This window comes from Stenella coeruleoalba (assembly GCF_951394435.1).
Source record: "Stenella coeruleoalba genome assembly, chromosome: X".
NCBI lineage: Eukaryota > Metazoa > Chordata > Mammalia > Artiodactyla > Delphinidae > Stenella > Stenella coeruleoalba.
Genome location: NC_137152.1, coordinates 86,487 through 112,328, shown reverse-complemented (window position 1 = coordinate 112,328; position 25,842 = coordinate 86,487). Strand labels below are relative to the sequence as shown.

Below are 25,842 nucleotides of genomic sequence, written 5' to 3'. Positions count from 1 at the left end.
TACAATGGAATATTACTCAGCCATAAAAAGAATGAAATTGGGCTTCCCTGGTGGCGCAGTGGTTGAGAGTCCACCTGCCGATGCAGGAGACGCGGGTTCGTGCCCCGGTCCGGGAAGATCCCACATGCCGCGGAGCGGCTGGGCCCGTGAGCCATGGCCGCTGAGCCTGCACGTCTGGAGCCTGTGCTGCGCAACGGGAGAGGCCATGGCAGTGAGAGGCCCGCGTACCGCAAAAAAAAGAAAAAAAAAAAAAGAATGAAATCACGCCATTTGCAGCAACATGGGTAGACCTAAAAATTATCATACTAAGTGAAGACAGACAGAAAAAGACAAATACCATAAGATGCCACTTATATATGGAGTCTAAAAAAAAAGATACAAATGAATTTATTTACAAAACAGAAATAGACTCACAGACATAGAAAACAAACCTGTGGTTACCAAAGGGGAAAGGGGATGGGGGAGCGATAAATTAGGAGTTTGGGATTAACAGATACACACTACTATATATAAAATAGACAACCAACAAGGACCTACTGTATAGCACAGGGAACTATATTCAATATCTTGTAATAACCTATAATGGAAAAGAATCTGAAAAAGAATATATATATATAAATGAATCACTTTGCTGTATATCTGAAACATTGTAAATCAACTATACTTCAATTAAGAAAAGAAGGTTCTCACTCACTCATGCTTAATGCCCAGATGAGAAACTCCTCGACATTTCAGTGATTTGCCCAGTACAACTATCGAAATTATAGTCGGGCTGCTGCTTATTTTCATAGGAAATGCATGAGGAGTGAACAGAGAACAGTGATCTCACTACATGGCAGTCATATGCCCAGGCATACATGCAAGCCCAGTTAACATGAGGGGTTAAGTAACTGATGAAATAGCCACTGAATCACATTGTACGCAGTCGAGACACAGTGCTACTTTATGTACTGAAAGTATATGCAGGATACAATTTAAGTTAAAAATTTTATAAAACAATATATATTATATGAATCCACAAACCTGTGTGTATATGTACATTAAAAAACTGGAAGAATAAATAACAAAATCTTAACAATAGTTATCTCTGTATGGTCATATTGTAGGTGATCTTTATTTCCTTCCGGGTTGTTTTCTGCACCTTCTAATTATCTACACAAATATGTCACTTTTTTCCATGGAGGGAAAATGCACTTTCAAGCCCAAGTAACGAACGTATACAAATTGAGCAGATTGTTATCCTGACAAAATCCCTAATAAGTAGCCTTTACACATATTCTCAGGGCCACTGCCTTTTGAGACAGACTCTGATTTCACCACAATTTGGCCAGACCTTCATCTAAGGTACAAGAAAAGTCAAGTTGCTAAATGCAGCCCTTGAAGCTGTAAGCCATGTAATGACACTGCCACCCCGACTCACTCACAGCATCTCCCAAATGTGCGGACACCCCCAAACCCTGGGGATTTTAAGTGCATAGCCCACCATTAGACTTCTTAACACCTCTTGTCAGTAGAGGGAAGCAAGTTACAAAAGGGAGCCACTGAAAAGAAACTGGCAACACCATGGGGACAGAGGCACCACATCAAAGTCATCGTTTCCTACTGCTGCGAAGGGGGAGAGGTGACCCACCAGCTCTCCTGACTCTAAGTGCAGGATCGTCCGTGAATCAGAGACTTCTCACCGCCGCCCCCCCCCCCCCCCCCCCCCCCCCGCCGAGCAAATCCGTGATGGCTGGGGCTTGACTGTATTTTTTTTTTTTTCAATGGTGGGGTTAGGGTTACCATGCCATTTGTAAGTTTTGCCAAGAGAATATGACTAATTACAGTCTGAATGGGAGGGGTTCTCCTTTGGAATCAGCCTGCCTCCCACCTTCTGTGATGCCGTGGAGTCTGCTATCATGAACCAAGCTCCATCTGCCAGCTGGATTCGGACCCTCAGGGCAGGGCCTGAGACCGCTAGCATGACTCACACCCTCAAGGCTGCACTCAGGCTACCATCGCAGACTTTGGAACACCCCCTTGTCCTATTGGGAAGCCGCGACCAGCATTTGGGACTCCTGCAGGAGGACAGCATCGGACACTCATGGCAAAGTCAGGGGCCCCTGGGGATGGGCTTGGACTCCCATGGCAGGGTCTGGGACCCAAAGGGCGGCACTTCAACCCCCCCAAAGTAGAGGCTGGGAATGCACTGTCACAGACTTGGGCCTGCAAGGCAAGGCTGAGGAGTCCCAGGGCTGCACTCAGATCCCGTAAAGCAGGGTCTGGGATCCCCAAGGATCGAGTGGAACCCCCAAGACAGGGTTCGAGACCTCCAGGGATAGGATGGGATCCCCAAAGCAGGGTTCATGACCCCTGGAGTCCCACTAGGACCCCCCACCCCTGCCGGCAAGGCAGGGTCTTGGGGCCCAGGGCTGCATTCCCACACTCGGGCTACCAACACGGAGTTCATCCTGCCAGGGCCAGACAGGAGACTCCAAGCCCAAGTTTGTGACCTCTGGGCCAGACACACAGCCCCAAGGCAGAGTTTAGGATCCACCGCGACTTGCCTGGACCCCCAGGGCCACAGTCAAGCTACCACCATAGACTTCAGATCCCCGGACTTGGATTTGAAACCCCCAAGCAGTGTTTGCAATACCCGTCCAGTCCAGACTCCAGACCCCAAGGTAAAGTCTGGGACCTCCAGGGATGGGACTGGATCCCCAAGCCAGGGTCTAGGACCCCCGGGGCCGCACCCGGACACCTAAGGTAGGATCCGGGACCCCTCCCCAAGGCATGGTCTGAAACCCAGGCTGAACCGGGACCCCTAAGGCAGAGTTCTGGGCCCTCAGGGCTGCACTCAGACTCCCCCTAAGGCAGGGTCTAGGACCCGGGTCCGCATTTGTACGCCTAGGGCAGGGTCTGGGACACTCAGAAATGCACTTGAACCCCCAAGGCAGGATCTGGGACTCCTGTGACACACTAAGAGCCCTAAGGCAGGACCTGGGACCCCAGGGCTGCACTCGGACCATTAAGGCAGCGTTTGGGGCTCCGGGGGCCGCCCTCGGACCTCCACCAAGGCAGGGTCTGGGACCCCTGGAGCCACACTCGGATCCACCAAGGCAGAGTTCGGGGTTCCGGAGGACGGGACTGATCCCCAGGACCGCACCCCGACCCTGCGCAGAGGCCTGAGCGGGGTGCGGGGAGGTGGCGAGCGTGGGGGAGCGCCCACTGGGTTGGGTGCCCGGTCTGGCCCTGCTCCGGCACTACGTGCCTTGGGAAGCCGCCTAGAGCATCCGCAGCAGAGAGAAACGTGTGCCCAGGCTGCGGTGTCCCAGACCGGCCTCCCGGCCCGGACCGCGCGCACCAATCAGGCGGCGGCGAGCACGTGACCCGGACGGCCAATGGGCAGCCTGCACGGGAGCACGACCCTGAGGCCCCGCCCTGTTGCGTAGGAGCGCTTGCGGTATGTGGGCCGTGCGAGCCGCCGTCCGCCCGGGGTCCTGGCTCTTTCGCGTGGCTCGCGGCTGCGGGGCTCCGAGGGCCGCGCCGCCGCTGTCGCCCTGCCCGGAGCGTGCGCTCGCCGCCTTCCGAGGGGGCCTGGGGTGCCCGGAGGGGCGAGGGGGTGGGGGGCGGGGACCACGTGCAGATGGCCGGAGAAGTCGGACTGGAGGAAAGGAGGGTGAGGAGGAACCAGAAGCTGCGGAGGAGGAGGAAGAGGAGGAGGAGGAGCTGCTGAGGAGGGACCCTTTGCTGCCGGCGGGGACCCAGCGCGTGTGCTTGGTTCACCCTGACGTCAAGTGGGGGCCCGGGAAGCCGCCGGGGACCCGAGGTGACCGTGACTGTGGCCGCGGACTGATGGGGGGGAGAGCCGTGAAGAGCGCCGAGTCCCGGAACTTAAAGGGCGGGGACGCCGGGGGCGGGTTTCGAGGTCTGGCGCTCTGGGCTGAGCTGCCGAAGGGCGGGGCTTCTGAATGGGCGGGCCGAAGGGGCGTGGTTTTGGGGGGCGTGGCTCTGAGGGCTGGAGCCCTTATGGCGTGGCTTCTGGGAGCGGGACTCCGAGAGCTGGACTGCCCCCACCCGACCCGCTCCCGGCAGCCGCACCCCTGCAGCGGGCCTGGAAATCCTAATTCTGGGCTGGGGCGCCTTCCCGCGTGCACATAGCGGGTCCGGGGCCCCTTCCCCTTTCGGACGCGCCCCAGGTTGTCGCTCGGCCCTTCTGCCCCGCGCAGCCTCCCCATCTGTAAAGGAAGAGAATCCAACAACTAACGCCGGTTTGCACGGGGTGTGTCGCTCAGCTTTAAGCCCTTGTTGACCCGCTTTCACTGTGTAACGCTGAGTACTACGCCCGAAGGTTGTGCACAAGCGTGTTCACACGCCCTTTGTAGCAGAAACCGTGAACCCGGCTGAGCCCCTGAGACGGCTGGGACCTGCCTCCATGGCCCTCGGGCATCAGCAACCCCACTGTACCCGCCCCGGTCGTGCTGGGAGGACAGCAAACACGCCGGGCAGGAGCCCGCCGCCTGACCTGAGTGCTGTGTTCAGAACCCAGCAGGAAGGCGGACGGACGGGGGCGGGGACGGGGCCGTCTCACCAGGGTGGTCCTGGATGGCCTGGGGAGACGGACCCCACGGATGAATAGGGACAGTGTCCAGGGTTAGGGCTCCTGAGGGAGCACGTCCTGGGCCCTCCTGGGACCGCTGCCCCTCGGCTGTTTAGGGGCTGTCAGAGCCAAGTCACTGCAGTGGTGCAGCCATGCAAGGAGTCAGGTCATCACAGGTACTCTGGGTTGAGCAGAGCAGTGACGCGATTGCGGGTTGAGGGGTGGCATTCTCCTTATTCCTTTACTCCTCTTAGACCTTTATTGAGATACAGTTAGCAGAGCATAAGATTAACCACTTTGAAGGGTACCACTCAGGGGCAACTAGGACGTTCACAGTCTTGTGCAGCCACCACCTCTGTCTGGTTCCACAACATTCTCATCTCCCCGGAAGGAGACCCTGTACCCTCAGTAGTAGGCCTCCCCCTTGCTTCTCCCCCACCCAACCCCCGGCAAGCAGGAGTCGGCCTTCTGTCCCCGTGGATTTGCCTGTCCTGGACATTTCATGTGCGTGATATGTGGCCTTCCGTGTCTGGCTTCTCTCACTGAGCACCATGTTTCTGAGGCGTACATATGTTGTAGCCTGTGTCAGTGCTTCGTTCCTTTTCTTTCTTAAAAACTTGTTTTTAGGGTGATTTTAGTTTCACAGCAAAATTGGGGGGAACGTAGGGAGACTTTTCACATATACTCGCTGCCCTCACCAACGGATGGCCTCTGCCGTTTTCAGCATCCCCACCAGACGGTGAATTTGTTGTAACTGACGAGCCTATGTTGACATAACATCGTCACCCCCAGTCCACGGTTTACGTTGATTAGGGTTCACTCCTGGTCTTGTACATTCTGTGGGTTTGGGCACATGTACGATGACGTGTATCCACCATTATAGCATCATACAGAGTCGTTTCACTGCCCTAAAAATCCTCTGTGCCCCACGCATTCATCCCTCCCTCCCCGTCTTAAACCCCTGACAAACACTGGGCCTTTCACTGTCTCCATTGTTGTGCCTTTTCCAGAGTGTCATAGACTTGGAACCACACAGTGCATAGCCTTTTCTCACTGGCTTCTTTCGCTTAGTCATATGCATTTAAGGTTCCTCCATGTGTTTTCATGGCCTGACAGCTCATTTCATCTTAGCGCTGAATAACATTGTATTGTCTGGATGGACCACAGTTTGTTTATCTAGTCATGTACTAAAGGACACCTTTGTTGCTTCCGTTTTGACAATTACGAATAAAGCTGCTATAAACGTCGATGTGCAGGTTTTTGTGTGGATGTAAGTTTTCACATCCTTTGGGCAAATGCCAAGGAGTATGATTGCCGGATTGTATGGTAAGACTGTGTTTAGCTTTATGAGACGCTGCCAGAGCATCTTCCGAAGTGGCCGTACCATTTTGCTTCCCTCCCAGCAGTGAGTGGGAGGGGTGCTGCACACGCTTGTCAGCATTTCGTGTTGGCAGGATTGTGGATTTTGGCTCTTCGGATAGGTGTGTGGTGGTGTCTCATTGCTGTTTCAGTTTGCATTTCCCTGCTGACAGAGGATGTGGACCATCTTGTCCCATGTTCGTTTGCCATCTGTATATCTTTTTGGTGAGGTGTCTGTTGCGGTGTCTGGCCCATTGTTTAGTGGGTTGTTTTCTTATTGCTGAACTTTGAGAATTGTTTCTATACTTTGGATACCAGTGCTTACGGGTGTGTTTTTGCACATATTTTCTCCCAGGTCTGTGGCTTAACTTCTCAGTCCGCTGATGACGTCATTTGCAGAGCAGACATTTTTAATTTCCCATGTTGTCATATGCTTGAACTCCAGGATCCTTCCTCTGCCAGGTCCAGTCTACCAGCAGGCCCACGTGAGGCGGTCGTCATTTCTGCCAGAGCGCTTGTGATCTCTAGCAGTTCTTTTTGGTTCTTTCTTGGGATTTCCATCTCTCTGCTTGCCTTGCTGTCCGTTCTTGCATGCTGTCTACTACATCCATTAGAGCTCTTGGCATGGTAATCATAGTTGTTTTAAATTCCTGGCTCAGTAAGTCCAACCCCTGCCACGTCTGGTTCTGATGCTCGCTCTGTCTCTTCGGATTGCCTTTTGGTGCGCCTGGTAATTTTTTTTGATAGCTAGACGTGATGCACAAGGTGAAAGGAACTGCTGTAAATAGACCTTAGTGGTGAGGGGCTGACGTGTGGGGGAGGGGAAGCCTTCTGTGGTCCTGGGATCAGGGTTCGGTCTCTTATGGTGCCTGTGCCCCTGGGCTGTGACCCGCACTAGTGCTTCTCCGCTTCCGTCCCCACCGAATCCTAACCCTGGCCTTCAGGGTGGGGTTGCGGGGTGCCAGACCCCCAGGCAGGCAGCTGTGCAGCGCAGCAGGAGGGAGGCCGCTGGCACCCGCGCAGGCTCTCACCACGGAGCTGGGGCTGTGGCCCCTGCGATCAGGAGAGACAGCACCTGCAGGGATTACTGCTGGGTCAGACCTGGAGTTGAAGGACGGAGGTCAGGCGTGACCAAGCACCTGCTGACCTGAGCGACCAGCAGGTGCAGGAGGTGGGACAAGCTGGCGGGCCCATGGGGCGTCACACCCAAGAAGACCACCTCCCCTTGGCCTAGAGAATGGGGGACCCCGCCCCCCATGTCCCAGAAGATGGGGCCCCCGCACAGCCCAGAGGATGAGGACCACGGTCCAGAGAAGGGGGGGACCCTGATCTGTGGCCTCAGACCCTGCCTGGCCCCTACTCCCCAGCCTCTGGCCTGTGTCCTGGCTGTGCCCTGAGGAGGGTCAGGTGACCCCAGAGACAGCAGCACCCAGGTGTCCGGGGAGTGGGGACAGCGAAGCAGCGGTGCCACAGAGGGGCCACGGCTCTGAGATTCTGTGCAAGGGTGGCCTCCCAGGGGGCGGGGGCACAGGCGCGGGATGGGGGGCCGGCCTCCCATGGGGCTTGGGGTACACGCTCCACATCTCACAGAACACGCCCGGGGCCCCGCAGAGCTGTCCTCCAGGCCACCGCCCCTCCAGACCTGAGTCAGCCCCGTCCACCCTGTCCGGCCCAGCCCCGGGACACGTTGGCATCACTGCCCATCTGCCTGCTGTCCTTCAGGGGAGAGTCTCGGCTATCCCATGCCCCCTTCCTGCTCGGGAAGGACCGTCAGGAGGAGAGCCTAGGGCGGGGCGGCCCCCGACAGCCCTCCATCCACGGCCTGTGCCCTCGGTGTCCTGGGCTCCTGCCCTGGCTGGGCCCTGCCTCTCCCGACACAGACACACACACACACACAGACACACAGACACACAGACACACACACACACACACACACACACACACACACACACAGACACACACACACACACACACACACACACACACACACACACACACACCCCCTCACCGTTCACGGCCGGGGCCCTGGGTGGGCGCTTCCTTTCTTGGGCCAGGCTCGGCAAGGGCCCCACCCCGCAGGCAGGGCGGCAGGTTTCATGGGCCCTTGGGAGCCTCACAGGGGATGCTGTCCAGTGGGTCACAAGGGACCATGAGTCCCCACGGGGCAGACGTCCCAGATTCCAACACGGGGCGTGGGGGCATCCCCGCGTCCCTGCTCGGCTCAGGGCCCTGCTCCCCTTCCCGGTCCTGTGTCCACCCCTTCTGACCATCTACCCAGAAGAACAGAGCTGCATTTCGAGCAAACGCTGATTGGGTCGCTTTCTCGGGACCGTTGTGTAGGCAGGAAGCAGGAAGCCGTCCCAGCCTGGGGCACGTGGCCCAGGCCCCTGGGCAGGGCTGGACGCGGCCCGGGGCTGACCCAGCCGTAAATGACCCTCGCGCTGGCCTGTCTCTCCCCAAAGCTGAGTGGCAGGTGGTGGAGGCACAGGCGCTGGTGCACACGCTGGATGGCTGGTCGGTGGTGGACACGGTGGTGGTGCCCACCAAAACGCCAGACAGGAAGCTCGTCTTCGGCAGAGGGACCTTGGAGCGCCTGACAGGTGAGTCCAGCACACGTGTCCCCGTCACCCTCCCAGAAACAAAGCAAGCATGGCCGTCCCTCTGGGCCTCACAGGAACTTGGATCAGATGGCAAAAGCCACCACGCCCGTGTCAGAATTCAAACGAGGCCCCAGGACACAGGCGGGACCTTTGAGAGTCGGGCGCACGCCAGCCCTACGCCCCAGCCCAGCCCACCCCCCTCCCCAGTGCCCTGCGGAGGGGATCCTGCGTGTGACCCCTGCCCTCCATGGACCGCAACGTCCCCGTCCCAAAGCCATGTCTAGCTCACAGCTCAGAGCGGGAGACATGCCAAGGGGGGCGCTCACCGCCCATCTGTGTCTAACGGGCACTCAGTCCCCACGGGGTCACGGGACCCCCCATGTGTGTGAGATCTACTCCCCTGAAGATGGACCCGGTCCGGTCCTTCCCGACCCACACTTGACAAATACTGTGCTCAGAGACTCGGGGTGTCCGGCGAACACGGCCAAAGTGCAGGGTCCCCAGACAGACACCATGGGCGTGCAGACCTCTGAGAGGCCAACCTCTTTTCCTAGAGAAAATCAGAGGGTCCCCGGAAATCACCGCTGTCTTCCTGAATGTGGAGAGGATGGCTGCACCCACCAAGGTACCTCAGAAGCTCGCTGTTTCCCGCCCACGGCGGCTGAGCGAGTGGGTTAGTGTCCCCGTGAGAACACAGGTCTCCACGGGCCTGGGGTCACCACAGGTCCCCTCCCTCGCGCTCCATCTTCTAGAAAGAACTGGAAGCCGCCTGGGGTGTGCAGGTGTTCGACCGATTCACGGTGGTTCTTCATATTTTCCGCTGCAACGCCCGCACCAAGGAGGCCCGGCTACAGGTGGCGCTGGCCGAGCTCCCCCTGCTCAGGTACCTCCAGAGCCCGGGCTCGGGGCAGATGGAACCCTCCTTGGACCCCTTCTTGCTTTTCCATACCTCGACTGTTGCCAGGGTGGTGAGGGTGGAATGTGGCCAGTGGGGACGTGTCCAAGCAACCCACCTACTAGGGCACGTGGCCCACTGGAGTGCCACCCAGCAAGGGACCCTCTGTCCCCTCCCGTGAAGGCCCACACGGCGGGGAGGCCCCCAGCGAGCCTGTTCTTCCTGTCTAGATGCCCACTCCCCACCCAGGGCTCTGTCCCAGCCTCCCACGGGCACATGCTTCCGTCTCCTGAGCCGACCCATTTCCACGCCAGGTCCCACCTGAAAAACAACGTTGCCCACCTGGGTGGACGAGGACGGGACTCTCGCCACATCATGGGGTCAGGTACCGTGTCTGACGTCTTGTCACCGGGAGCTCAGAAGGGGGGCGTGTCGTGGCCACCACCCCTACAAAGGGGACGACGTTCCTCAGAGGTCCTGATGGGGCCTCGTCCATGGTCACAGTCAAAGGGAGGGTATCAAGGTGTTTCCCTGGTGCGGCCGTAACGAAGGACCACGAACCGGTGCCTTAAAACCACAGACATTCATCCTCCCCGAATCCTGCAGACCAGATCAAGGAGTTATAAGGGCTGGTTCCTTCTGGAGGCTCCAGGGGAGGGTCCTTCCCGCCCCTTCCAGCTTCTGAGGGCTCCGGGCGTCCCTGGGCTTGTGGCTGCGTCCCTCCCATCTCTGCCTCCGTCTTCATGGGGCTTCTCCTCTGTGTCTGTGTCTCTCCTCTTCTGTGTCTTAGAAGGACCCTGTCATTGGATGTAGGGCCACCCTCCTCCAGGAGGACCTCAGCTCAGACCCTTCACTGCGTCACATCTGCAGAGACCTTTTGTCCAAATAAGGTCCTGTTCTGAGGTCAAGGTGTCCCAGGGCCGCACTCCCTCCAGAGGCTCCAGGGGAGGGTCCTTCCCATCTCTTCCAGGTTCTGGGGGCTCCAGGCGTCCCTGGGCTTGTGGCCGCGTCCCTCCCGTCTCTGCCTCCATCTTCACAGGGCTTCTCCTCTGTGTCTGGGTCTCTCCTCTTCTGTCTCTTAGAAGGACCCTGTCATTGTTTGTAGGGCCACCCTCCTCCAGGGGACCTCATCTCAGACCCTTCACTGCATCACATCTGCAGAGACCCTGTTTCTTAATAAGGCCCCATCTGTAGGTCCTGGGGGTCAGGGTGTGGACACATCTTTGGGGCACCACTCAGCCCACTGTGGGTATCATGGGGGCCCTTCTGAGGCTCTCCCTTTGGCCTCTTCCTCCTGGGTAAAGGGGAGCCCAGGAGACCTCAGAGGGCAGAAGTGCAAGGCCACCTCGCGCCGGGCAGAGCTGTCTCAGAACAGAAGGTGTTGGGGCCAAGTGTACAGGGGAGCAGGCTGGGTGGGGGAGGGGGGGGGTCCCTGCAGCCCCATGCGTGAGCCTGTCCACGTCCCCCGCAGGCACCCCGTGGCTCTTGCCCCTTTTGCGTCTGCTCCTGACTCACCATCTCGGGTGTTTCTAGGAGAGTCTTTCATGCAGGTGCAAGAGCGCCTCCTGAAAGATAAGGAAGCGAAGATTCGAAAGGCCCTGGACAGACTCCGCCGGAAGAGGCTTCTCCTGGGGCAGCAGCGGAGGCGGCGGGAGTTCCCTGTGGTCTCCGTGGTTGGATACACGAACTGCGGTGAGAAGTGGGCCCTCCCCGGGGCCGGGCAGGTGTACGCTAGGGGGACCCACTTGCCGACCCAGTGAGACTGAGTATTCACGGAGGGCTAGCCCGCAGTGAGAAGGGCTGCACTCGGGCCCCGTCCCGGGGCGGCCCCCCGTGTGACTGCCGTGGGCTGACGCCCCTCTTAGTGGATGTCCTCCAGACTCTGAGAACGAGGAAGTAGTGACAGTTTTAAGTCCGTTGAGAGTGGACAGGGTCTTGCAGGGATCAGAGTGGTTCAGATGTTGCCAAGGAAAACTTCACAGTCTGTCCTCAGCTTTGTCTGCACGAGCACATCAAGTGGACTCCACGTGGGGAACAGAGTGTAGGGCGTCCTTTAGGGTCACAGGTGCCCTGAGATAAGTGGAAAGCACCCAGTTCCCTCCACTGTGGGGATTCAGTCCACAACACTTGCTGGGCTCCCCTGAGGCCCGGCCCCGCCACATGCTCGGGAAGCACCGCCGTGACGGGCCCGTCCCTTTATCAGGCGCTCACGGTCTGCGTCCAGAGGAGGGAGGGAATGTCCCATAAACGTGCACAGGAAGCTGTGGGGTGGGTGTCCAGGCTTGAAAAGTCGTAAATGTCTACAGGTAAGATCACCCGTGTCAGGAAATCCCAACTGCCCCTCCTGGCTGCATCCCCAGAGGGTGCCGTGTCCTCCGCTAACTGTCACAGGATCCAGTGAGTGTTGGCTTGATCCCGACTCTCACTGACCGGGAGTTCGGGGTCCTGCACTGAGCAGGGGCGTCCAGGCCGAGCCCCGCCATCCAGTTACTCGACGGCAGGACCCCTCACCACCTCCTGGTGGGCCATCGGCGGGACTTACAGGCGTAGCCAGGGGTTTCCCTGGGCTGGACGGTTACTGCTGCTGCCCCTGAACCTGGGCTCAGTGGAGAAAGTGTCCACGTTGTCAGGAAAGGCTGTGGAGGAGGGTGTTCTAGGACCCCCTCAGGTACACACAGCACTGTCTACACCCTCACTACCTCTCTGCACACACTGCACCCCCCTACTCCACCATTCCCTCGTCTACCCGGACACCACACCACAGCTCGGTTACTCCACGGGACCATCCCTCCGCCTGTTTGGACGCCTGCCCACCTCACATGCACGTCACCACTGTCTTTGTCTACGCCGTCTCTCCCGTCTACACCAGCACTCTTGCCCTGGCCCTGGTCCACTTTACCCTGAAGGCTAGACAGTGGCAGCTGAGTCGTTGCACAGCCCGCACAGCGTCCCATGGGTCCTGTGGAGAGTTCCGAGTGCACAGACCTCCTGCCCCTGCCCATCCTCCAGCGCCCTGTGATCAGTGTGGGGCAGCCCCGAGGTCCACAGTGGTCGGTGGGGGACCGGAGGGGTCTGAGACGCATGGTCCCCTTGTGCCCGACGTGCAGGAAAGACCACGTTGATCAAGGCCCTGACAGGGGACGCCGCCATCCAGCCCCGGGACCAGCTGTTTGCCACGCTGGACGTCACAGCCCACGCGGGGTGGCTGCCCTCCCGGCTGACTGTCATCTACATGGACACCATTGGCTTCCTCTCCCAGCTGCCCCACAGCCTGGTCGACTCCTTCTCGGCCACCCTGGAGGACGTGGGCCATTCGGTGAGTGTGGAGGGCCAGGTCGCCTCAAATACCCACCAACAGGAGGCAGGTCCCCTCATCCCAACATCACGGGCCTGGGTCCCCTCATCACAACATCACGAGCCTGGGTCCACTCATCACAGCATCACGGGACAGGGTCCCCTCATCACAGCGTCACAGGGCAGGGTCCCCTCATCACTGCATCACGGGGCAGGGTCCCCTCATCACAGCATCCCGGGGCAGGGTCCCCTTATCGCAGCATCACGGGGCAGGGTCCCCTCATCACAGCATCATGGGCCTGGGTCCCCTCATCACAGCATCCCGGGGCAGGGTCCCCTCATCACAGCATCACGGGGCAGGGTCCCCTCATCACAGCATCCCGGGGCAGGGTCCCCTCATCGCAGCATCACGGGGCAGGGTCCCCTCATCACAGCATCACGGGGCAGGGTCACATTACACAAAACTTCACGATGACTGGATCCCCCCCATCCCTGGCCCTCAGCGAGCTGTGCTCTGTGCGAGTGTAAGTGCTGTGAAGGCAATGCTAATGAAGAAGGGGTTCTCTGCACCTTTTGGCTGCACTGGGGCCCCGAGCCAGTGAACCCTGGCATTTACTCAGGGTGCAGGGGCTGCGGGGCCCTCCGGGTGACAGATGCCCCAGCACCTTCGAGGTCACAGCAGCTGAGCCTGAGGGCCACGTGCAGCTGCCAGCAGCGTCCTCAAAAGTCCACAAAAGTCTGAAAATCTAGAACTGAACTGAAACGCTGATTAAAAGAAAATTTAAGTTCATCCAAAAAAAGAGACAACCCAGAAGCGAACCCCCCAAATTGTGAAGGGCACGTCCTTCCTGTGGCAGAATTACTACCCTCAGCTGCTCTTCCTCCTTTTCTGTCTCTTCCTAATTTTGCATAAGGTACCTGCCTGTAAAACGTGTGGAATAGGGCGGAAGCCTTTTCAGAACGTGAGCTTCGTTTCACAGAACAGTGGAGCGGCCCGGAGCCTCGAGCACAGCGCCCGCCGGGTGGGGGGTTGGTGACGGGGCAAGTGGCCACACGCAGGCGTAGGGCCAGCACCTGCGGGGCGGGGACACGAGGCGGCCCCTCAGTCCGGGTGCACCTGGAGCGGCAGCCTGGCCCGGAACGAGGGGCACTGGGGGGCTCCGTGCACGGCAGAGCGGCTCTGTGGCCTCAGGTCCCACCTGCCCCCTTGGGGCACAAGCCTCCGTGGGGCGGCCGCACCCACCTCCCACGGAGAGCGGTGCGCAGCCCCCATCGTGGACCTGGCGGGTCCTCCCGAGCGGGGCCAGGCACCGCTGGCCCCGAGCTCTCCGACTACCCGGCCCCTCTGGTCCTCAGGATCTGATCGTCCACGTGCGAGACGTGAGCCACCCCGAGACAGAGCTGCAGAAGGCCAGCGTCCTGTCGGCCCTGCGGACCCTGCAGCTGCCGCGCCCGCTGCTGGACTGCATGGTGGAAGTGCCCAACAAGGTGGACCTGGTGCCCGGGTGAGCGCCTGCCGCCCCACCGCCGCCGGACCCCTCGCGCTGGCGACCAGGGCGCACGCGGGTCTCCCGCCGGCGGGGCGGCCGCCTCCCCGCTCCTGCTTTCAGGCGTGCCCTGCCACGCCTGCTGCCGCTCGAGCGGCGCGCTTGGACCCGCCACCCCGCGGGCCCGGATTGCACCCCAGACCCACGCACGTCCTTCCTCTCACCTTCCGGCGGGGCCGCGTCCTCGCCCGGCACAATCTGAGCCCGTCACGGCTGGGCCTGCGGGCGGGGTCCCCGCTCCGGCCCCCCTCGCTGAGCCGTCGGCCGCCCCTACAGGTACATACCCGCCGAACCCGGTGCGGTGGCCGTGTCAGCGCTCCTGGGGCTCGGGCTGGAAGAGCTGAAAGCCAGGCTGGAGGAAGCAGTTCTGAAAGCCACGGGCAGACGGGTCCTCACGCTGCGAGTGGGGCTGGCGGGGCCGCAGCTGAGGTGCGTCGGGCCGGCCCGGCGGGGGGTGGGGTGGCGGGGGTCCCACCAGTCGCTGCGCGGGGCAGGGCCCTGGGCCTGGGCAGGGAAGGCGGCGCCAGGTGGGGTCCGGGTACGACTCGGGGGCAGCCGCATCCCCCGCAGCCGGTCTGGCTGCTCAGGCGGTGAGCAGGTGCCCGGCCGCTTACCCGCAGGCCGGGGCCGTGGGCGATGCCACCCGCCGAGAAGCGGGACGCCTCGCTGGGGGCTTCGGGGCTCTGTCGGGGCCGCCCGTTACCACCAAACGCGTCTTCCTCCCAGCTGGCTGCATCAGGAGGCCACGGTGCAGGCGGTGGACGTGAGGCCTGAGGCCGGGGTGGCCGATGTCAAGGTCATCATAAGCGACTCAGCTTACGGCAGGTTCAGGAAGCTCTTTCCAGGTTGAAAGGAAGTCCAAGGGTGGGGATGCTCCCCGAGGATTGGGGGGGGCTCCCCGGGGGCCGGGGGGCTGCAACGTTCCCGCCTCAGAGAGAAGCGGGCTCCCTGCGTGGGCCCTACACCCCCGTGAGCCTGGCGGGAGGGCCGGTGGGGCTGGGAGCTGGCGTCGATGGTGGCGCTCCGAGTGGTTCCGGTTGACCGTCGGGCGTCTGGAGAGCTGACGTCCCGTCCAGGGTGCTGAGCCGTGAGACAGTAAAAGCTTGGCGTGTGTTCGTGAACCAGCCTTTCCGGTTCTTCCCTGCCGGCCGCCCGGCAGAAGCCCTGCGAACGCTGGCCGTGAAGGAGGCAGGTCCGGCTTCCCCGTCCGCTCTGCGTCCACGTGTTCACGGCTGCCAGTCCTCGCCCTTTCCCACGGTAGCGTCAGGGGTGTAATTAAAATGTCTCCCGACAGCCCAGCAAGCAGGAAGAATCTCCCCGTGTACTGGGCCAGGCGGCCGGGACCACCCATCACACACCCGTTAGTTGTCTTTACCCAAAGGAAAAAATACAACTTTGGGCATCTTGTCGACAAGCAGGGAATCACATCCTGGGGCCAAACTCCCTCAGGGTTAGGCAGGACCCCCTTCCCGATGTTCACTTTGCAGAGGCTCCAGGGCCCCCAGACAGACGTTCCCGGGATGCAAACAGGCCGGGGGTCCAGCTTAAGGAGAGTCACACATCTCAGGGAGATGGGACGCTATGCTGCAGGTTTTCTAAAGGGAAAGCGAATGAGAAGGGCGCTCCCTTGCCCTTTTGGCACCAGGAAAGGATTTTTTTTCCTTACCTCTGTATTCAGCGTTATAGGGCCGTTTCCTGAGTTGTCGCAGGCTTTCAGCTCAGCTGGAAAAAGTCTCTGCGCTTCTCCTAAGCGTGTGGATGCAGGGTGTCCGTGTGAGCTTTCCGTGTTTTCTGAGACTCGGTTGTGCACACGCGGCTCTACAGGCTCCCCAGCTCAGTCCTTGGTGCGCCCAGGCCCTCCACGCCTGCTTCTGTAACTGCCATTCTGTGGAGTTTCCGCCTGGGGCAGTGTGGCAGGCGGAATCCTGTCCTCTACAACGTCCACGTCCTAATTCCAGAGACAAACCCCGCCCTCGAGGCCCCCCGGTGAACCTACCAAGCCCCCTTCCCGTGGGTCCCCGTGAACAGGAGGCAGAAGTGAGAGTCGGGGCAGGTGTGAGGACAGAACTGGAGTTTGGGCTCAGAGGAAACTGCCTCTGCGGAGATGCTGCTGTGAGGTGCAGAGAGGGGTCCCGACCCCAGCAATCCGGTGGCTCCAGAGCTGGGAAAGGGACGAAACAGTCTTCCCTGGAGCCTCCAGAAGGATGAGCCCTGCCCGTCCTGGGCGTCTGCCTGGGGGGGCCACGTGCGACTGCTGCCTGTAGGACGGGGACAATTAATCTGTGTGTTTGCAGCCGCCATCTGGGCGCCTGTGGCAGCGTGTACAGGACCCACATGGGACCCCGGGGTGGGGGGGACCACCCGCATGTTATCGTGGGGCACGGGACAGTCGGGATGCGAGCCCCTGAGCTACGTGTGCAGGACAGTCTCCCCGATCCGAGAGGAGCTGGCTCCAGGGACCCCGCAGGCCGAGTGCAGAGCGGGACCAGGTCCTGCTCCGGGACCACAGCCCCATCCGGTCCTCTTGCACGGGGTGCAGGAGGAGGGGCTGCAGGGTGGCCCCTGGGAGCAGAGTCTCCTTTCCGACGGAGGACCAGGCCAGGGGGTCAGCCAGCCAGGGCCTCACGACAGCTGCTCTGCTGGCCTGTCCCCGTCCTTCTGCTCAGCCCCTGCGGGTCTCGTTCCTACAGGGTCCTTGAGACAGGGGAGGCTTTGCATAGACCCTGGTGGGTGGGGAGCATCCAGGCTCCCCGGGTCCAGCCCACGCGTTTGTCAGGCTGGGGTTGCCCACGTGGTCCCAGGGGCTCCGTCAGCCAGGGACCCCTGGGCTTGGCCGCCCAGCTCCTCCCAGGTCCAGCCTCCCGGCTCGAGTCTGGTCCATCCAACTCCTCCCTGGCGGCAAGACACAAGCAAGGGCTGTAGGGGGTCGGTTCTGGCCTCTGGCCCCCTCTCCTGGTGGTCCTCACCTGCTGCCTGGGGTCCCCCCCACCCACGGAAGCCCCCTCCCCAAGGACTGAGGAGGCGAGCTCAGCCCGCGGCTGCCTCAGGCGCTGGCGAGGTGCTGCGGGGTCAGACACGCCCCCGCGGGAGCTGTGCGAGCGCACCCCAGGCAGGAGCACGAGGCGGGGCCTCACGGGGCCTGGGGGAGGGCAGGGGTCTCGGGGGGCCCAGAGGGGTGGATCAGGCTCGTGTAGGGTAGAAACAGGTGTAAGGCCACCCCTCCCCCCAGTACCCAGACCCTCCTACGACCCTTCTGCAGAGACGGTCTCCACCTCTCCGCACTCCAACCTCCTGGACACTTCGGTTCCCCATCTGACTCCCGACCCCTCCAGCTGGCTGGGGACAGGCAGCCTCATGAGACGGTGCGCACAGAGCTTTCTGGCCGGGCCGTGAGGATGGGGACCGGGTCCCACCTGTGCCAAGGAAGCAGGCGTCTCACCCGGATTTGCCTCTGGGCTCTTGAAGGTGGACTGAAGGTCAGACAGTCCAGAGGCCAAGGGCCCCCGAGGAGGGGGGTGTGGGCGCAGGTAGACCAGGAGCAGCTGCCCCTCTGGCCAGGAGAGTCCAACAGCCTAGGGCTTTCTGGTTGCTGGGGGGAGGAGAGGGCGGAGGCCGTGGGGGCCAAAGACAGGTCCTGCTTCACCTCTGGATGGAGCCACTCAGCTGAGGCCAGGTTTGGAGGGATTAGAGTTAAAGGGTGCAGGCTAGACGGTCAGGGTTAGAGGGTTAGGTTAGATGGTCTGAGTCAGGGTCAGGGTAAGGGTTAGGAGTCTACAGGTCAAGGTCGAGTACCTAGGGGCTAGGGGTTAGGAGTATTAGGGTTTAGGTTTAGAGATTAGGAGGGTAGGGTTAGGGAGTTAACAGTAGAGATTTGGGCATTAGGGTTAGTGGGTCAGTGTTAAGCATAACTGGCCCACGACCCCCCTAACCCCACACCTCTGAGTCCTCTAGGATGGACAGGACTTGCCCTGGGTCACTCATGAGTGGGGTTCACCTGGACCGCTGGTTATCTACCCCCCGTCCTGGAACCTGATAGCAGAAGAATGAAATGTCTGCTCCAGTCACTGACTGTTTCAAATCCAACTCAACCTCAGTCAGCGGTTGTTAGGGCCTCAGAAGTCCACAGGGTTTCCTCCTCCCATCTGAACTGGAAAGAGTAGTGCTGGCCCCACTTGGCCTGGGCAGCCCCGGTCCAGCACAGGCCTGGCTGAGGTCACTGTATGGACATGTTATGAATTTATACAGAACTTGGTGCAGCGACCTACCAGCCCCCAGGTGCTGCCTCCTGAGGGCTGGTGGGGCCCTCCTGGGACTGCAGGCATCCTTTGTCCCATCTGAGTGGGCATCAACGGACATCAAGTCTCAGGACAGCCCTTGACCTCTCGCCACCCAGGCAGGCATCTGTAGTCCTCCAGCTCAGGCCAGTCTGGTCCCCGTCAAGCCTCTGTGGCCAATTACTGAGCTGACCATGCTGCTGGGCAATTGAATCTGCCGCTTTCCCCAAGCCAGCATCTGTTCTCATGCCAAAGTCCAGAACCTCAGCTTTCCTTTGGGAACTTCTTACCTGTTTCCAGTCCAAACAGTTCCAGAGGGCTGATGCTACGTTCCACCCACCTTGAAGATGGGCGTATGATCCACATCTAGCCAATCCCATGGTACACCTTATGGGTGCTCTGATGGGTTCAAGGGCGATGCTATGACCCAAAACCAGGCCAATGACGTTTATTTTATTTTATTTTTTGGCCATGCTGTGCAAGCGGGATTTTAGTTCCCCTGTCAAGGATCGAACCTGTGCCCCCTACGTTGGGAGTGCAGAGTCTTAACCACTGGACCACCAGGGAAGTCCCATCCCCTCATTTTCAAAACTGCTATGGATTTAAAGCACACAAGATGATTGTGATATGAGTGGCCTTTTCAGTATGACTTCTTTGACTTAGAATGTTTTCAATGTTTATCCATGTTGTAACATGATTATCAGTGCTTTATTCATTTTTTTTATTGTGGTTAAAAATACATAACGTGGGGATGGGGGGCAAGTGGAGGGAACGGCCCACATGCACATCGTTCACGGACCCTCTGGACTGGAGGGACTCGTGAGAGCCGGAGCCCAGAAATCCGGGGATGGATAAGACACAGCGTCCCCTCCAATCCCCGTAAGCACCCCTTGCTCCATCCTGCGCCCAAATACCTCAGCTAGGCGCTCTCCCCACTCTTTACACTCCAAACTCAGCCGGGACAGACCTCTGCAGCCGCCGCTCCCCACCCTACAGGAGAAGCTCAGAGGTCCCGTCCCCCTTTCCTCTGAAGGACTATTTTTGGTGACCACAAAAGGATTAGATCGCTCAGGACAAAGCTGGTAGAGGACAGCGGGATGGCTGCGCCGGGCGCGCCGCTCTTCCTCCTGACCTTCGACTTTGACGAGACTATCGTGGACGAAAACAGCGACGAGTCTGTCGTGCGCGGGCCGCGGCGGGCCAGCGGCTGCCTGAGAGCCTGCGTGCCACCTAGCGCGAGGGCTTCTGCAGGAGTACATGCAGCGCGTCTTCCAGTACCTGGGCGAGTAGGGCGTGCGGCCGCGGGACCTGCGCGCCATCTACGAGGCCATCCCCCTGTCGCCCGGCATGGGCGAGCTGCTGCAGTTTGTGGCCAAGCAGGGCGCCTGCTTTGAGGTTATTCTCATCTCAGACGCCAACACCTTTGGCGTGGAGAGTGCGCTGCGCGCCGCCGGCCACCACGGCCTGTTCCGGCGCATCTTCAGCAACCCGTCGGGGCCCGACCCTTGGGGGCTGCTGGCGCTGCGGCCCTTCCACGCGCACAGCTGCGCTCGCTGCCCCAACATGTGCAAGCACAAGGTGCTCAGCGACTACCTGCGCGAGCGGGCACACGACGGCGTGCACTTCGAGCGCCTTTTCTACGTGAGCGACGGCGCCAACGACTTCTGCCCCATGGGGCTGCTGGCAGGCGGCGACGTGGCCTTCCCGCGCCGCCGCTACCCCATGCACCGCCTTATGCAGGAGGCGCAGAAGACCGAGCCCAGCTCCTTCCGCGCCAGGGTGGTGCCCTGGGAAACCTCCACCGAAGTGCGCCTACACCTGCAACAGGTGCTGAGGACGTGGCCTGCAGGGGGCACCCGGGCGGGGAGAGGGTGGGGCGGTGGGGGTCGGGAAAGAGAAAGCTAGTTTTATTACTCCTTTTCCATTTCGTTTTGGTATGTCCCTCCGGGATTTCTCGGAATCCCAGGGTGGTCCATTTGGGGACTGGAGGAGGGAGTTGGGAGCTGACCCCATCTGTGCAGTTAACCCAGCTCGGCTGCCTCCGCCAGTTCCACTGCAAGCGAATTCCGGAGTCTGGCCGCACCAGGGTGGCGCGCATAACTGAGCAGGCAGCAGTGTTTCCAAAAACCTTGTTCTCCCAGCTGGGAGGACGGGGTTCCCTGTCAGGGTAGAGAAGGAACATGTCCCGCCGCGTCACGGGTAACTGTTGCCTTGGACTGCATGGCCTCCCTCCTCCAGTCTTCTGTCCAGGGGACCCAGGCCCCGAAATGCCCCCCCCCCCCGCGACCTCCCCCGCACCGGACTCCCTGCAGAGAGAGGTGGCGCTCCCTGCCGACGGTCCCAGGCCTAGATCTTGCTTTACCTACTGTGACCCTACACTACACTCCTTGCCTCCCTCCCCGCCCCCACTCTGTCGCATCCCCACAGGAAAAAAAGCTAGAGGGAACGGTCACCTCTTGTTGGTGGAAAGAGGTAGCACACTGTCCCGGGGCTCGGGTCTGGCCAGCCAGGGACCTCACAGAGCCCGAAGGTGTCTCCTCGCACCCCAGCCTCGTCTATGCAGCAAGAAACCAGGGACTTAACCAAAGTCGCCCCACTGACTGGGCCCTCTGAGTCCCCCTCCTCCCGTATGGAACAGAAAGCCATGATGCTTTAAAGCAGAGCCAATGGAAAGCCAAAGCCCACCTCTGTCTTTTGGTGTTTCAGAGCTGTAAAGGAGGTGAAGGGGCAGAGGTGAGCGAGATCTCTCACGCTGCAGTCTGAGGGATGAGGGCGAGGTGATTTCTGCTCTCAGAGAGCCCCACTTAAGTGAGGGAGCTGGTCCCCACTCTTGGAGGAGTGCCCAGCTTGGGGAACCAAGCCTGAATACACAACAAAGCAGGCAGCAGGCAGAAGAGCAGGGTGCAGCCCACCTCCGCAGAGGGGCACAGGGGTCTAGTGTGGAGGCTCCGTGAGCACCGAGGAGATGGGAGAGCAGAGGGGCACAGGGGTCTAGTGTGGAGGCGCCGTGAGCACCGAGGACATGGGAGAGCAGAGGGGCACAGGGGTCTAGTGTGGAGGGCGCCGTGAGCACCGAGGAGATGGGAGATTCTGCTGCTTAGGGCAGACAGAGGAGGCTCAATTGGCAGGAGCCATGCAAGTGGGCTGCCTTTCAGTCCCTCGGCCGCTAGCCCTGCAGGGCAATCATCAGGAGGTCGTCAGAATTGTATTCAAAGTCGGCACTTGCAGCTGGAGATCCTGTCTTCATGGCGTAAGGGTCCCCTGTGGATAAGGGCACCAAACTCCCTGGCTTCCAGTTCTTTCCTGTCTCCAGCAGGCCTCTGGGTGCCTCCTCTGTCTTTACCAGGACCCCTTCCCACTGCACTGGGGGGAAGGAACAGACACAGCTCACAGCCCAGGAGGCGTGCAGGACTGGTCCAGTCTTGACTGGAGCAGGCTTTGGAGTGGGACTCAAGAGGCTCACTGAAGGCGGTGCCCGGGTCAGCATCCCAGAGATCCCGGGCGTCAGCAGCTGGCCTGCACATAGCTCCCGGGGAGGAATCCAGACCCCTCTGAGCCGATGCCCTCACACCAGCCATCGGAGTAGCGGCGGGTGATGCAGATAATGGTGCCCTCAGAGAAGGAGAGTTCGTCGTCCTTCTGGCGCGTGCATGGGCTCAGTGTCACCACTGCAGGGCGGGAGGAGAGGGGTGCCGTGAGATGTGCCTCCTGCCCCGCCACAGGGACGCTTGTGCCCACGTACTGGACTCTAGGGGGCGATGTGGGGAGTGGGGCAGGAGATGCCTTCTCCAGAGCCCCAGGACTCCTCCCCAGCTGAGCTAATATTCAGTATCAGGCCAGCTGCTTCCCTCCTCTGGGGGTGCGGTGGGGTGGAATGAAAGGCTCCGCAGGTGTGACACAGGCCGCCCCTCCACTCCCAGAAGCGTCAGTGTCTGAGAGCAGGGCCCCAGGGTCTGCCCATGTTTTGTAACCTGCTTTCAGCCCCCGCTCACCCTGGTCCTCCCACAATGTCTCTAGCAGGTGCTGGAGGTGCTCAGTAGGTGCTCTAGTAGGTGCTCAGTAAATACAGTAACATTGAACAGTGTAGACTTGGCCGAGTGAGCCTTGGGCAAGTCACTTAGTTTACCCTCTCAGGCTCAGCTTCATCTGCTAACTGGGAGTGTGAAGATCCTAGGAGGTTAAGTGAAAGCGAGAAGATGGATGAGAAGCTTTGACTCTGGGGTCTGGTATAAAGCAGGGGCTAAATTATGTTACCCACCCACCCCACATAACATTTGCCATTTAAATCGTTTTGAGCATACAGTCCATGGCATTACCTACATTCACGTTGTTGTACAAATATTCTCGGCCTCCTCCTCCAGAACTCATTCATTTTCCCTGTGGGAAATTCTGTATCAGTTTCTCTAAATTTTTGCCAACATCTGTTATTTTTAGCTTTCTTGATTGTAGGCCTTCTAGTGTGTGGAGGGGTGTATGGCGCTGTGGTGTTAACTTGCATTTCATCACGGCTCATGATGATTAACGTCTCTTCATGTGCTTGTTGACCATTTGTATGTCTTATTTGGAGAAGGGTCTTTTCAAGTCCTTTTTCCATTTAAAACATTGGGTTGTTTGCCGAGTCCCGCCAAGCGCTCCTCCTGGCGGTTTTGGTGTCGGTGCGTCCGGCCTGGAGCGGTCTTCCGCGCCGCAGGGGCCCACGCGCCGGGGCCTCCGTAGCGGCCTCTCAGGAGAGGAGACGCTCGGCCCGCGGCGCCCGTGTCCAGAGCGCCGAGATCGTGCCGTGCCGCGCGGACGCGGCGCTGCCGGGGCGGGTTTTGTTCGGCATTGGCTGCGGCGGTCTGCGCGCCTCTCCCGGAAGCGGGCGTCCCGGCCAGAGCGCACCTGGCGCGGGGCGTCCTCGGGGCTCCTCGCCGTCGGCGCCGCGCGAGCCGGCGGGGGTCTAAGGAGCCAGCGCGCGGCGGCTGGGAACGACCCGTCCCGTGGGTCCCTGGCACCCCAGCGGCATCCGAGCGCGGAGCGGAGGGCCGCGGACCGCAGGTAAGGAGACGGGCTCGGTGGGGTGGGTGGAGGAAGGAACGACGAATTACACCAGAGCTGTTTGGTACAGTCGCGGAGCTACCTAACCTGGCGGCAGCAGGAAGGGCTCGCCTTTGGAGTAAAGGCTTTGAGGACGAGCCCGAGCCTACTCACTCCCGTTTTACAGAACATCTGCAGGTGTAAAGCTCACTCGTGCGCGGTTTTCCTAAGCAGCCAAGTGCCCCTCCCCCGCGATGTCTCTGCAAGCAGAACCTGAGAGGGGCCGGTGCCTTGAGAGACTCGCCCTTGGCCCATGGGAAGCCCAAGGGATTTATCCTGCATGGTGATTTCACGTGCTGGGACACCCCCGCCCCCCCCGCCCCCCCCCCCCCGCCAACCCCCACTCTGGCCAGCTGGCCCAGCCTTGGTTACTGCACTTCTCCAGCCCCAGCCGGCCCTTGGCCACCTGCTGGGATGGGAAAGGGAAGGGTGTCAGAATTTCACCTTAGAAACTTGCCAGGGGGCGTGGATTTAAACACATAGTGGTCACTCTGGCAGAAGAGAAGGGAGGAGGGCGCCTTGTTACCCTTTCATTGTGGAATCGGTGGCGCTCCCGCTGAGAGGGACCTCTCCAGTGTTTGGTGTATTGGAACTGAATAATTAGAACTTGTACAATTTTCAAATTATGTGCTACTTGAATTTAAAAGCAAAACCCCTAGAAACTCTAAGTGTTTTATAAATTGAGATCTAAAAATTGAAGGTCTGTTTTGCTTCCACTATGACATTATATTAAGAAATGTGCATTTATTGAGAAGAGAGTCAGAAAAGGGAAGCAAACAGAAAACTCAGACGCACCACCGCAGAGGCCATGGGAGTTAAGTTGTAAACGCTGCTGGCTTTCAGTAGCTGCAGCCATTCTCCTCCTGTAGCTGATGGGACACAAAGCTCTACTGGGCTGTTCTTTGCACGGGATAGTCTTGTTTTGCAGAAATTCAGCTCAGAGCCATCTCTTGATGTATAAGAATTTCCCAGATTAGGTCCCCGGCAGATCCTGGAGGGCCAGGGGGATTCCTTGCTTCATTATACCCGTCTGTTGGAGTAGAAAACAGCAATGACGTAGTTTTCTTTAAATATGGTTTTTGGTCTATCATCCAGAGCTTAGAGTGGCTATTTCCTTTCTCCCTCAATATGGTTGTGTTCCTGGAATGAATTATAGTCATATGACCTGGTTTTTACAGGTGAGGGTGAGGGTGAGGGTCAGGAGTCGGGGGTCGGGGCTGGGGTTAGGGTTAGGGGTTAGGGGGTAAGGGTTAGGGTTAGAGTTTAGCGTTAGGGTTAGGGTATGGGATAGGGTATGGGTTGGGGTACGGGTTAGGATTAGGGTTAGGGTACGGGTTAGGGTATGCTTTAGGGTTAAGGTATTTATTAAACCTCTCCCACTCTCCAGATGTCACTTAGCACGTAAAGGAATATTATTTGGGGTCCAGCCATGGAGAAGACTTTAGACACTAGGATAAGGCAAAGAACACATGCATTATAAATAAATCACATTAGGATTTTGTTTTTCACCTGTACATTAAAACACTACTGCCTAGGAAATTTAATGGAGGCAGAAGCAGTAAAGGGTAGTTTTATGGGAATAACATCACAGTTTTCTGTGGAATACACAGATTTTGACTGGTTAGAAAGTCAAGGAGGAATGCTTTTGTTCTGAAGATACAAACCCTCTTTTAAATTGAGCTGTTATTGGAAGTTAGAAATTGTTTGTTCCTGTTGTATTGCTTTGTGTGTTCATGATTATTCTGCCTGCATCTCCCTTGTTAAACCTTTGATTTGGGGAAGAGTGCCATTCCTGGAAATGAGTTTACAGAATTATTCTCAAAAACGGAAGGAAATGGTTCTCACCTAAATATTAAGAAATAATCTCTATACTGGTGTACTAACAGAATTATGATTCAGGGATAATAATTCTATGAAATGTAATTAAAAACAATATATATTTTTTCTTTTAAATTTCCATTGTTACTTTTTAAAAGTACAATTATAATTCAATGCTTTGTAACAAGTGAAATTTAAAAAGATTAAAGGGAAAGATAATATTTTACCACTTGCCCTCCTTTCCCACTCCCTGAAACGACCAACATAATGTGTAGCTTTCTCATTTTATCCAGGTGTTCCTTACATGTGGAACATCATGTTTCTCACCGTAGAAAAACAGATTTAGCTCTCACACATTTTATAGGCTACATAACAGTCCGTAGAACAGAAGTACCAAGTA

The 25,842-nt window shown here is 58.9% G+C and overlaps 1 protein-coding gene and 1 pseudogene across 4 annotated transcripts; both read left to right on the top strand.

The window, feature by feature from the left end:
• Positions 1 to 3,444: 3,444 nt before the first annotated feature.
• GTPBP6 (GTP binding protein 6 (putative)) lies at positions 3,445 to 17,333 on the top strand (the record flags this gene model as incomplete). Of its 3 annotated transcripts, none has more annotated exons than XM_079909978.1 (10): positions 3,445 to 3,808; positions 8,401 to 8,538; positions 9,093 to 9,163; positions 9,291 to 9,421; positions 9,748 to 9,818; positions 10,967 to 11,125; positions 12,541 to 12,749; positions 14,084 to 14,232; positions 14,551 to 14,703; positions 15,001 to 17,333. In XM_079909978.1, 10 exons carry the CDS (start codon positions 3,445 to 3,447, stop codon positions 15,122 to 15,124), a joined length of 1,569 nt encoding a protein of 522 aa, XP_079766104.1. In that variant the 3' UTR covers positions 15,125 to 17,333. The 3 variants fall into 3 exon arrangements, with proteins under 3 accessions (XP_079766104.1, XP_079766103.1, XP_079766105.1); XM_079909977.1 differs by having other exon boundaries at positions 14,895 to 17,333; XM_079909979.1 differs by lacking the exons at positions 14,084 to 14,232; positions 14,551 to 14,703; positions 15,001 to 17,333 and adding an exon at positions 13,642 to 13,885.
• A 2,122-nt stretch (positions 17,334 to 19,455) lies between these two features.
• Positions 19,456 to 21,311, top strand: LOC307180204 (phosphoethanolamine/phosphocholine phosphatase-like; annotated as a pseudogene). The gene is made up of 2 exons: positions 19,456 to 20,375; positions 21,255 to 21,311. The product of its transcript is annotated as a phosphoethanolamine/phosphocholine phosphatase-like (transcript).
• Positions 21,312 to 25,842: the final 4,531 nt, after the last annotated feature.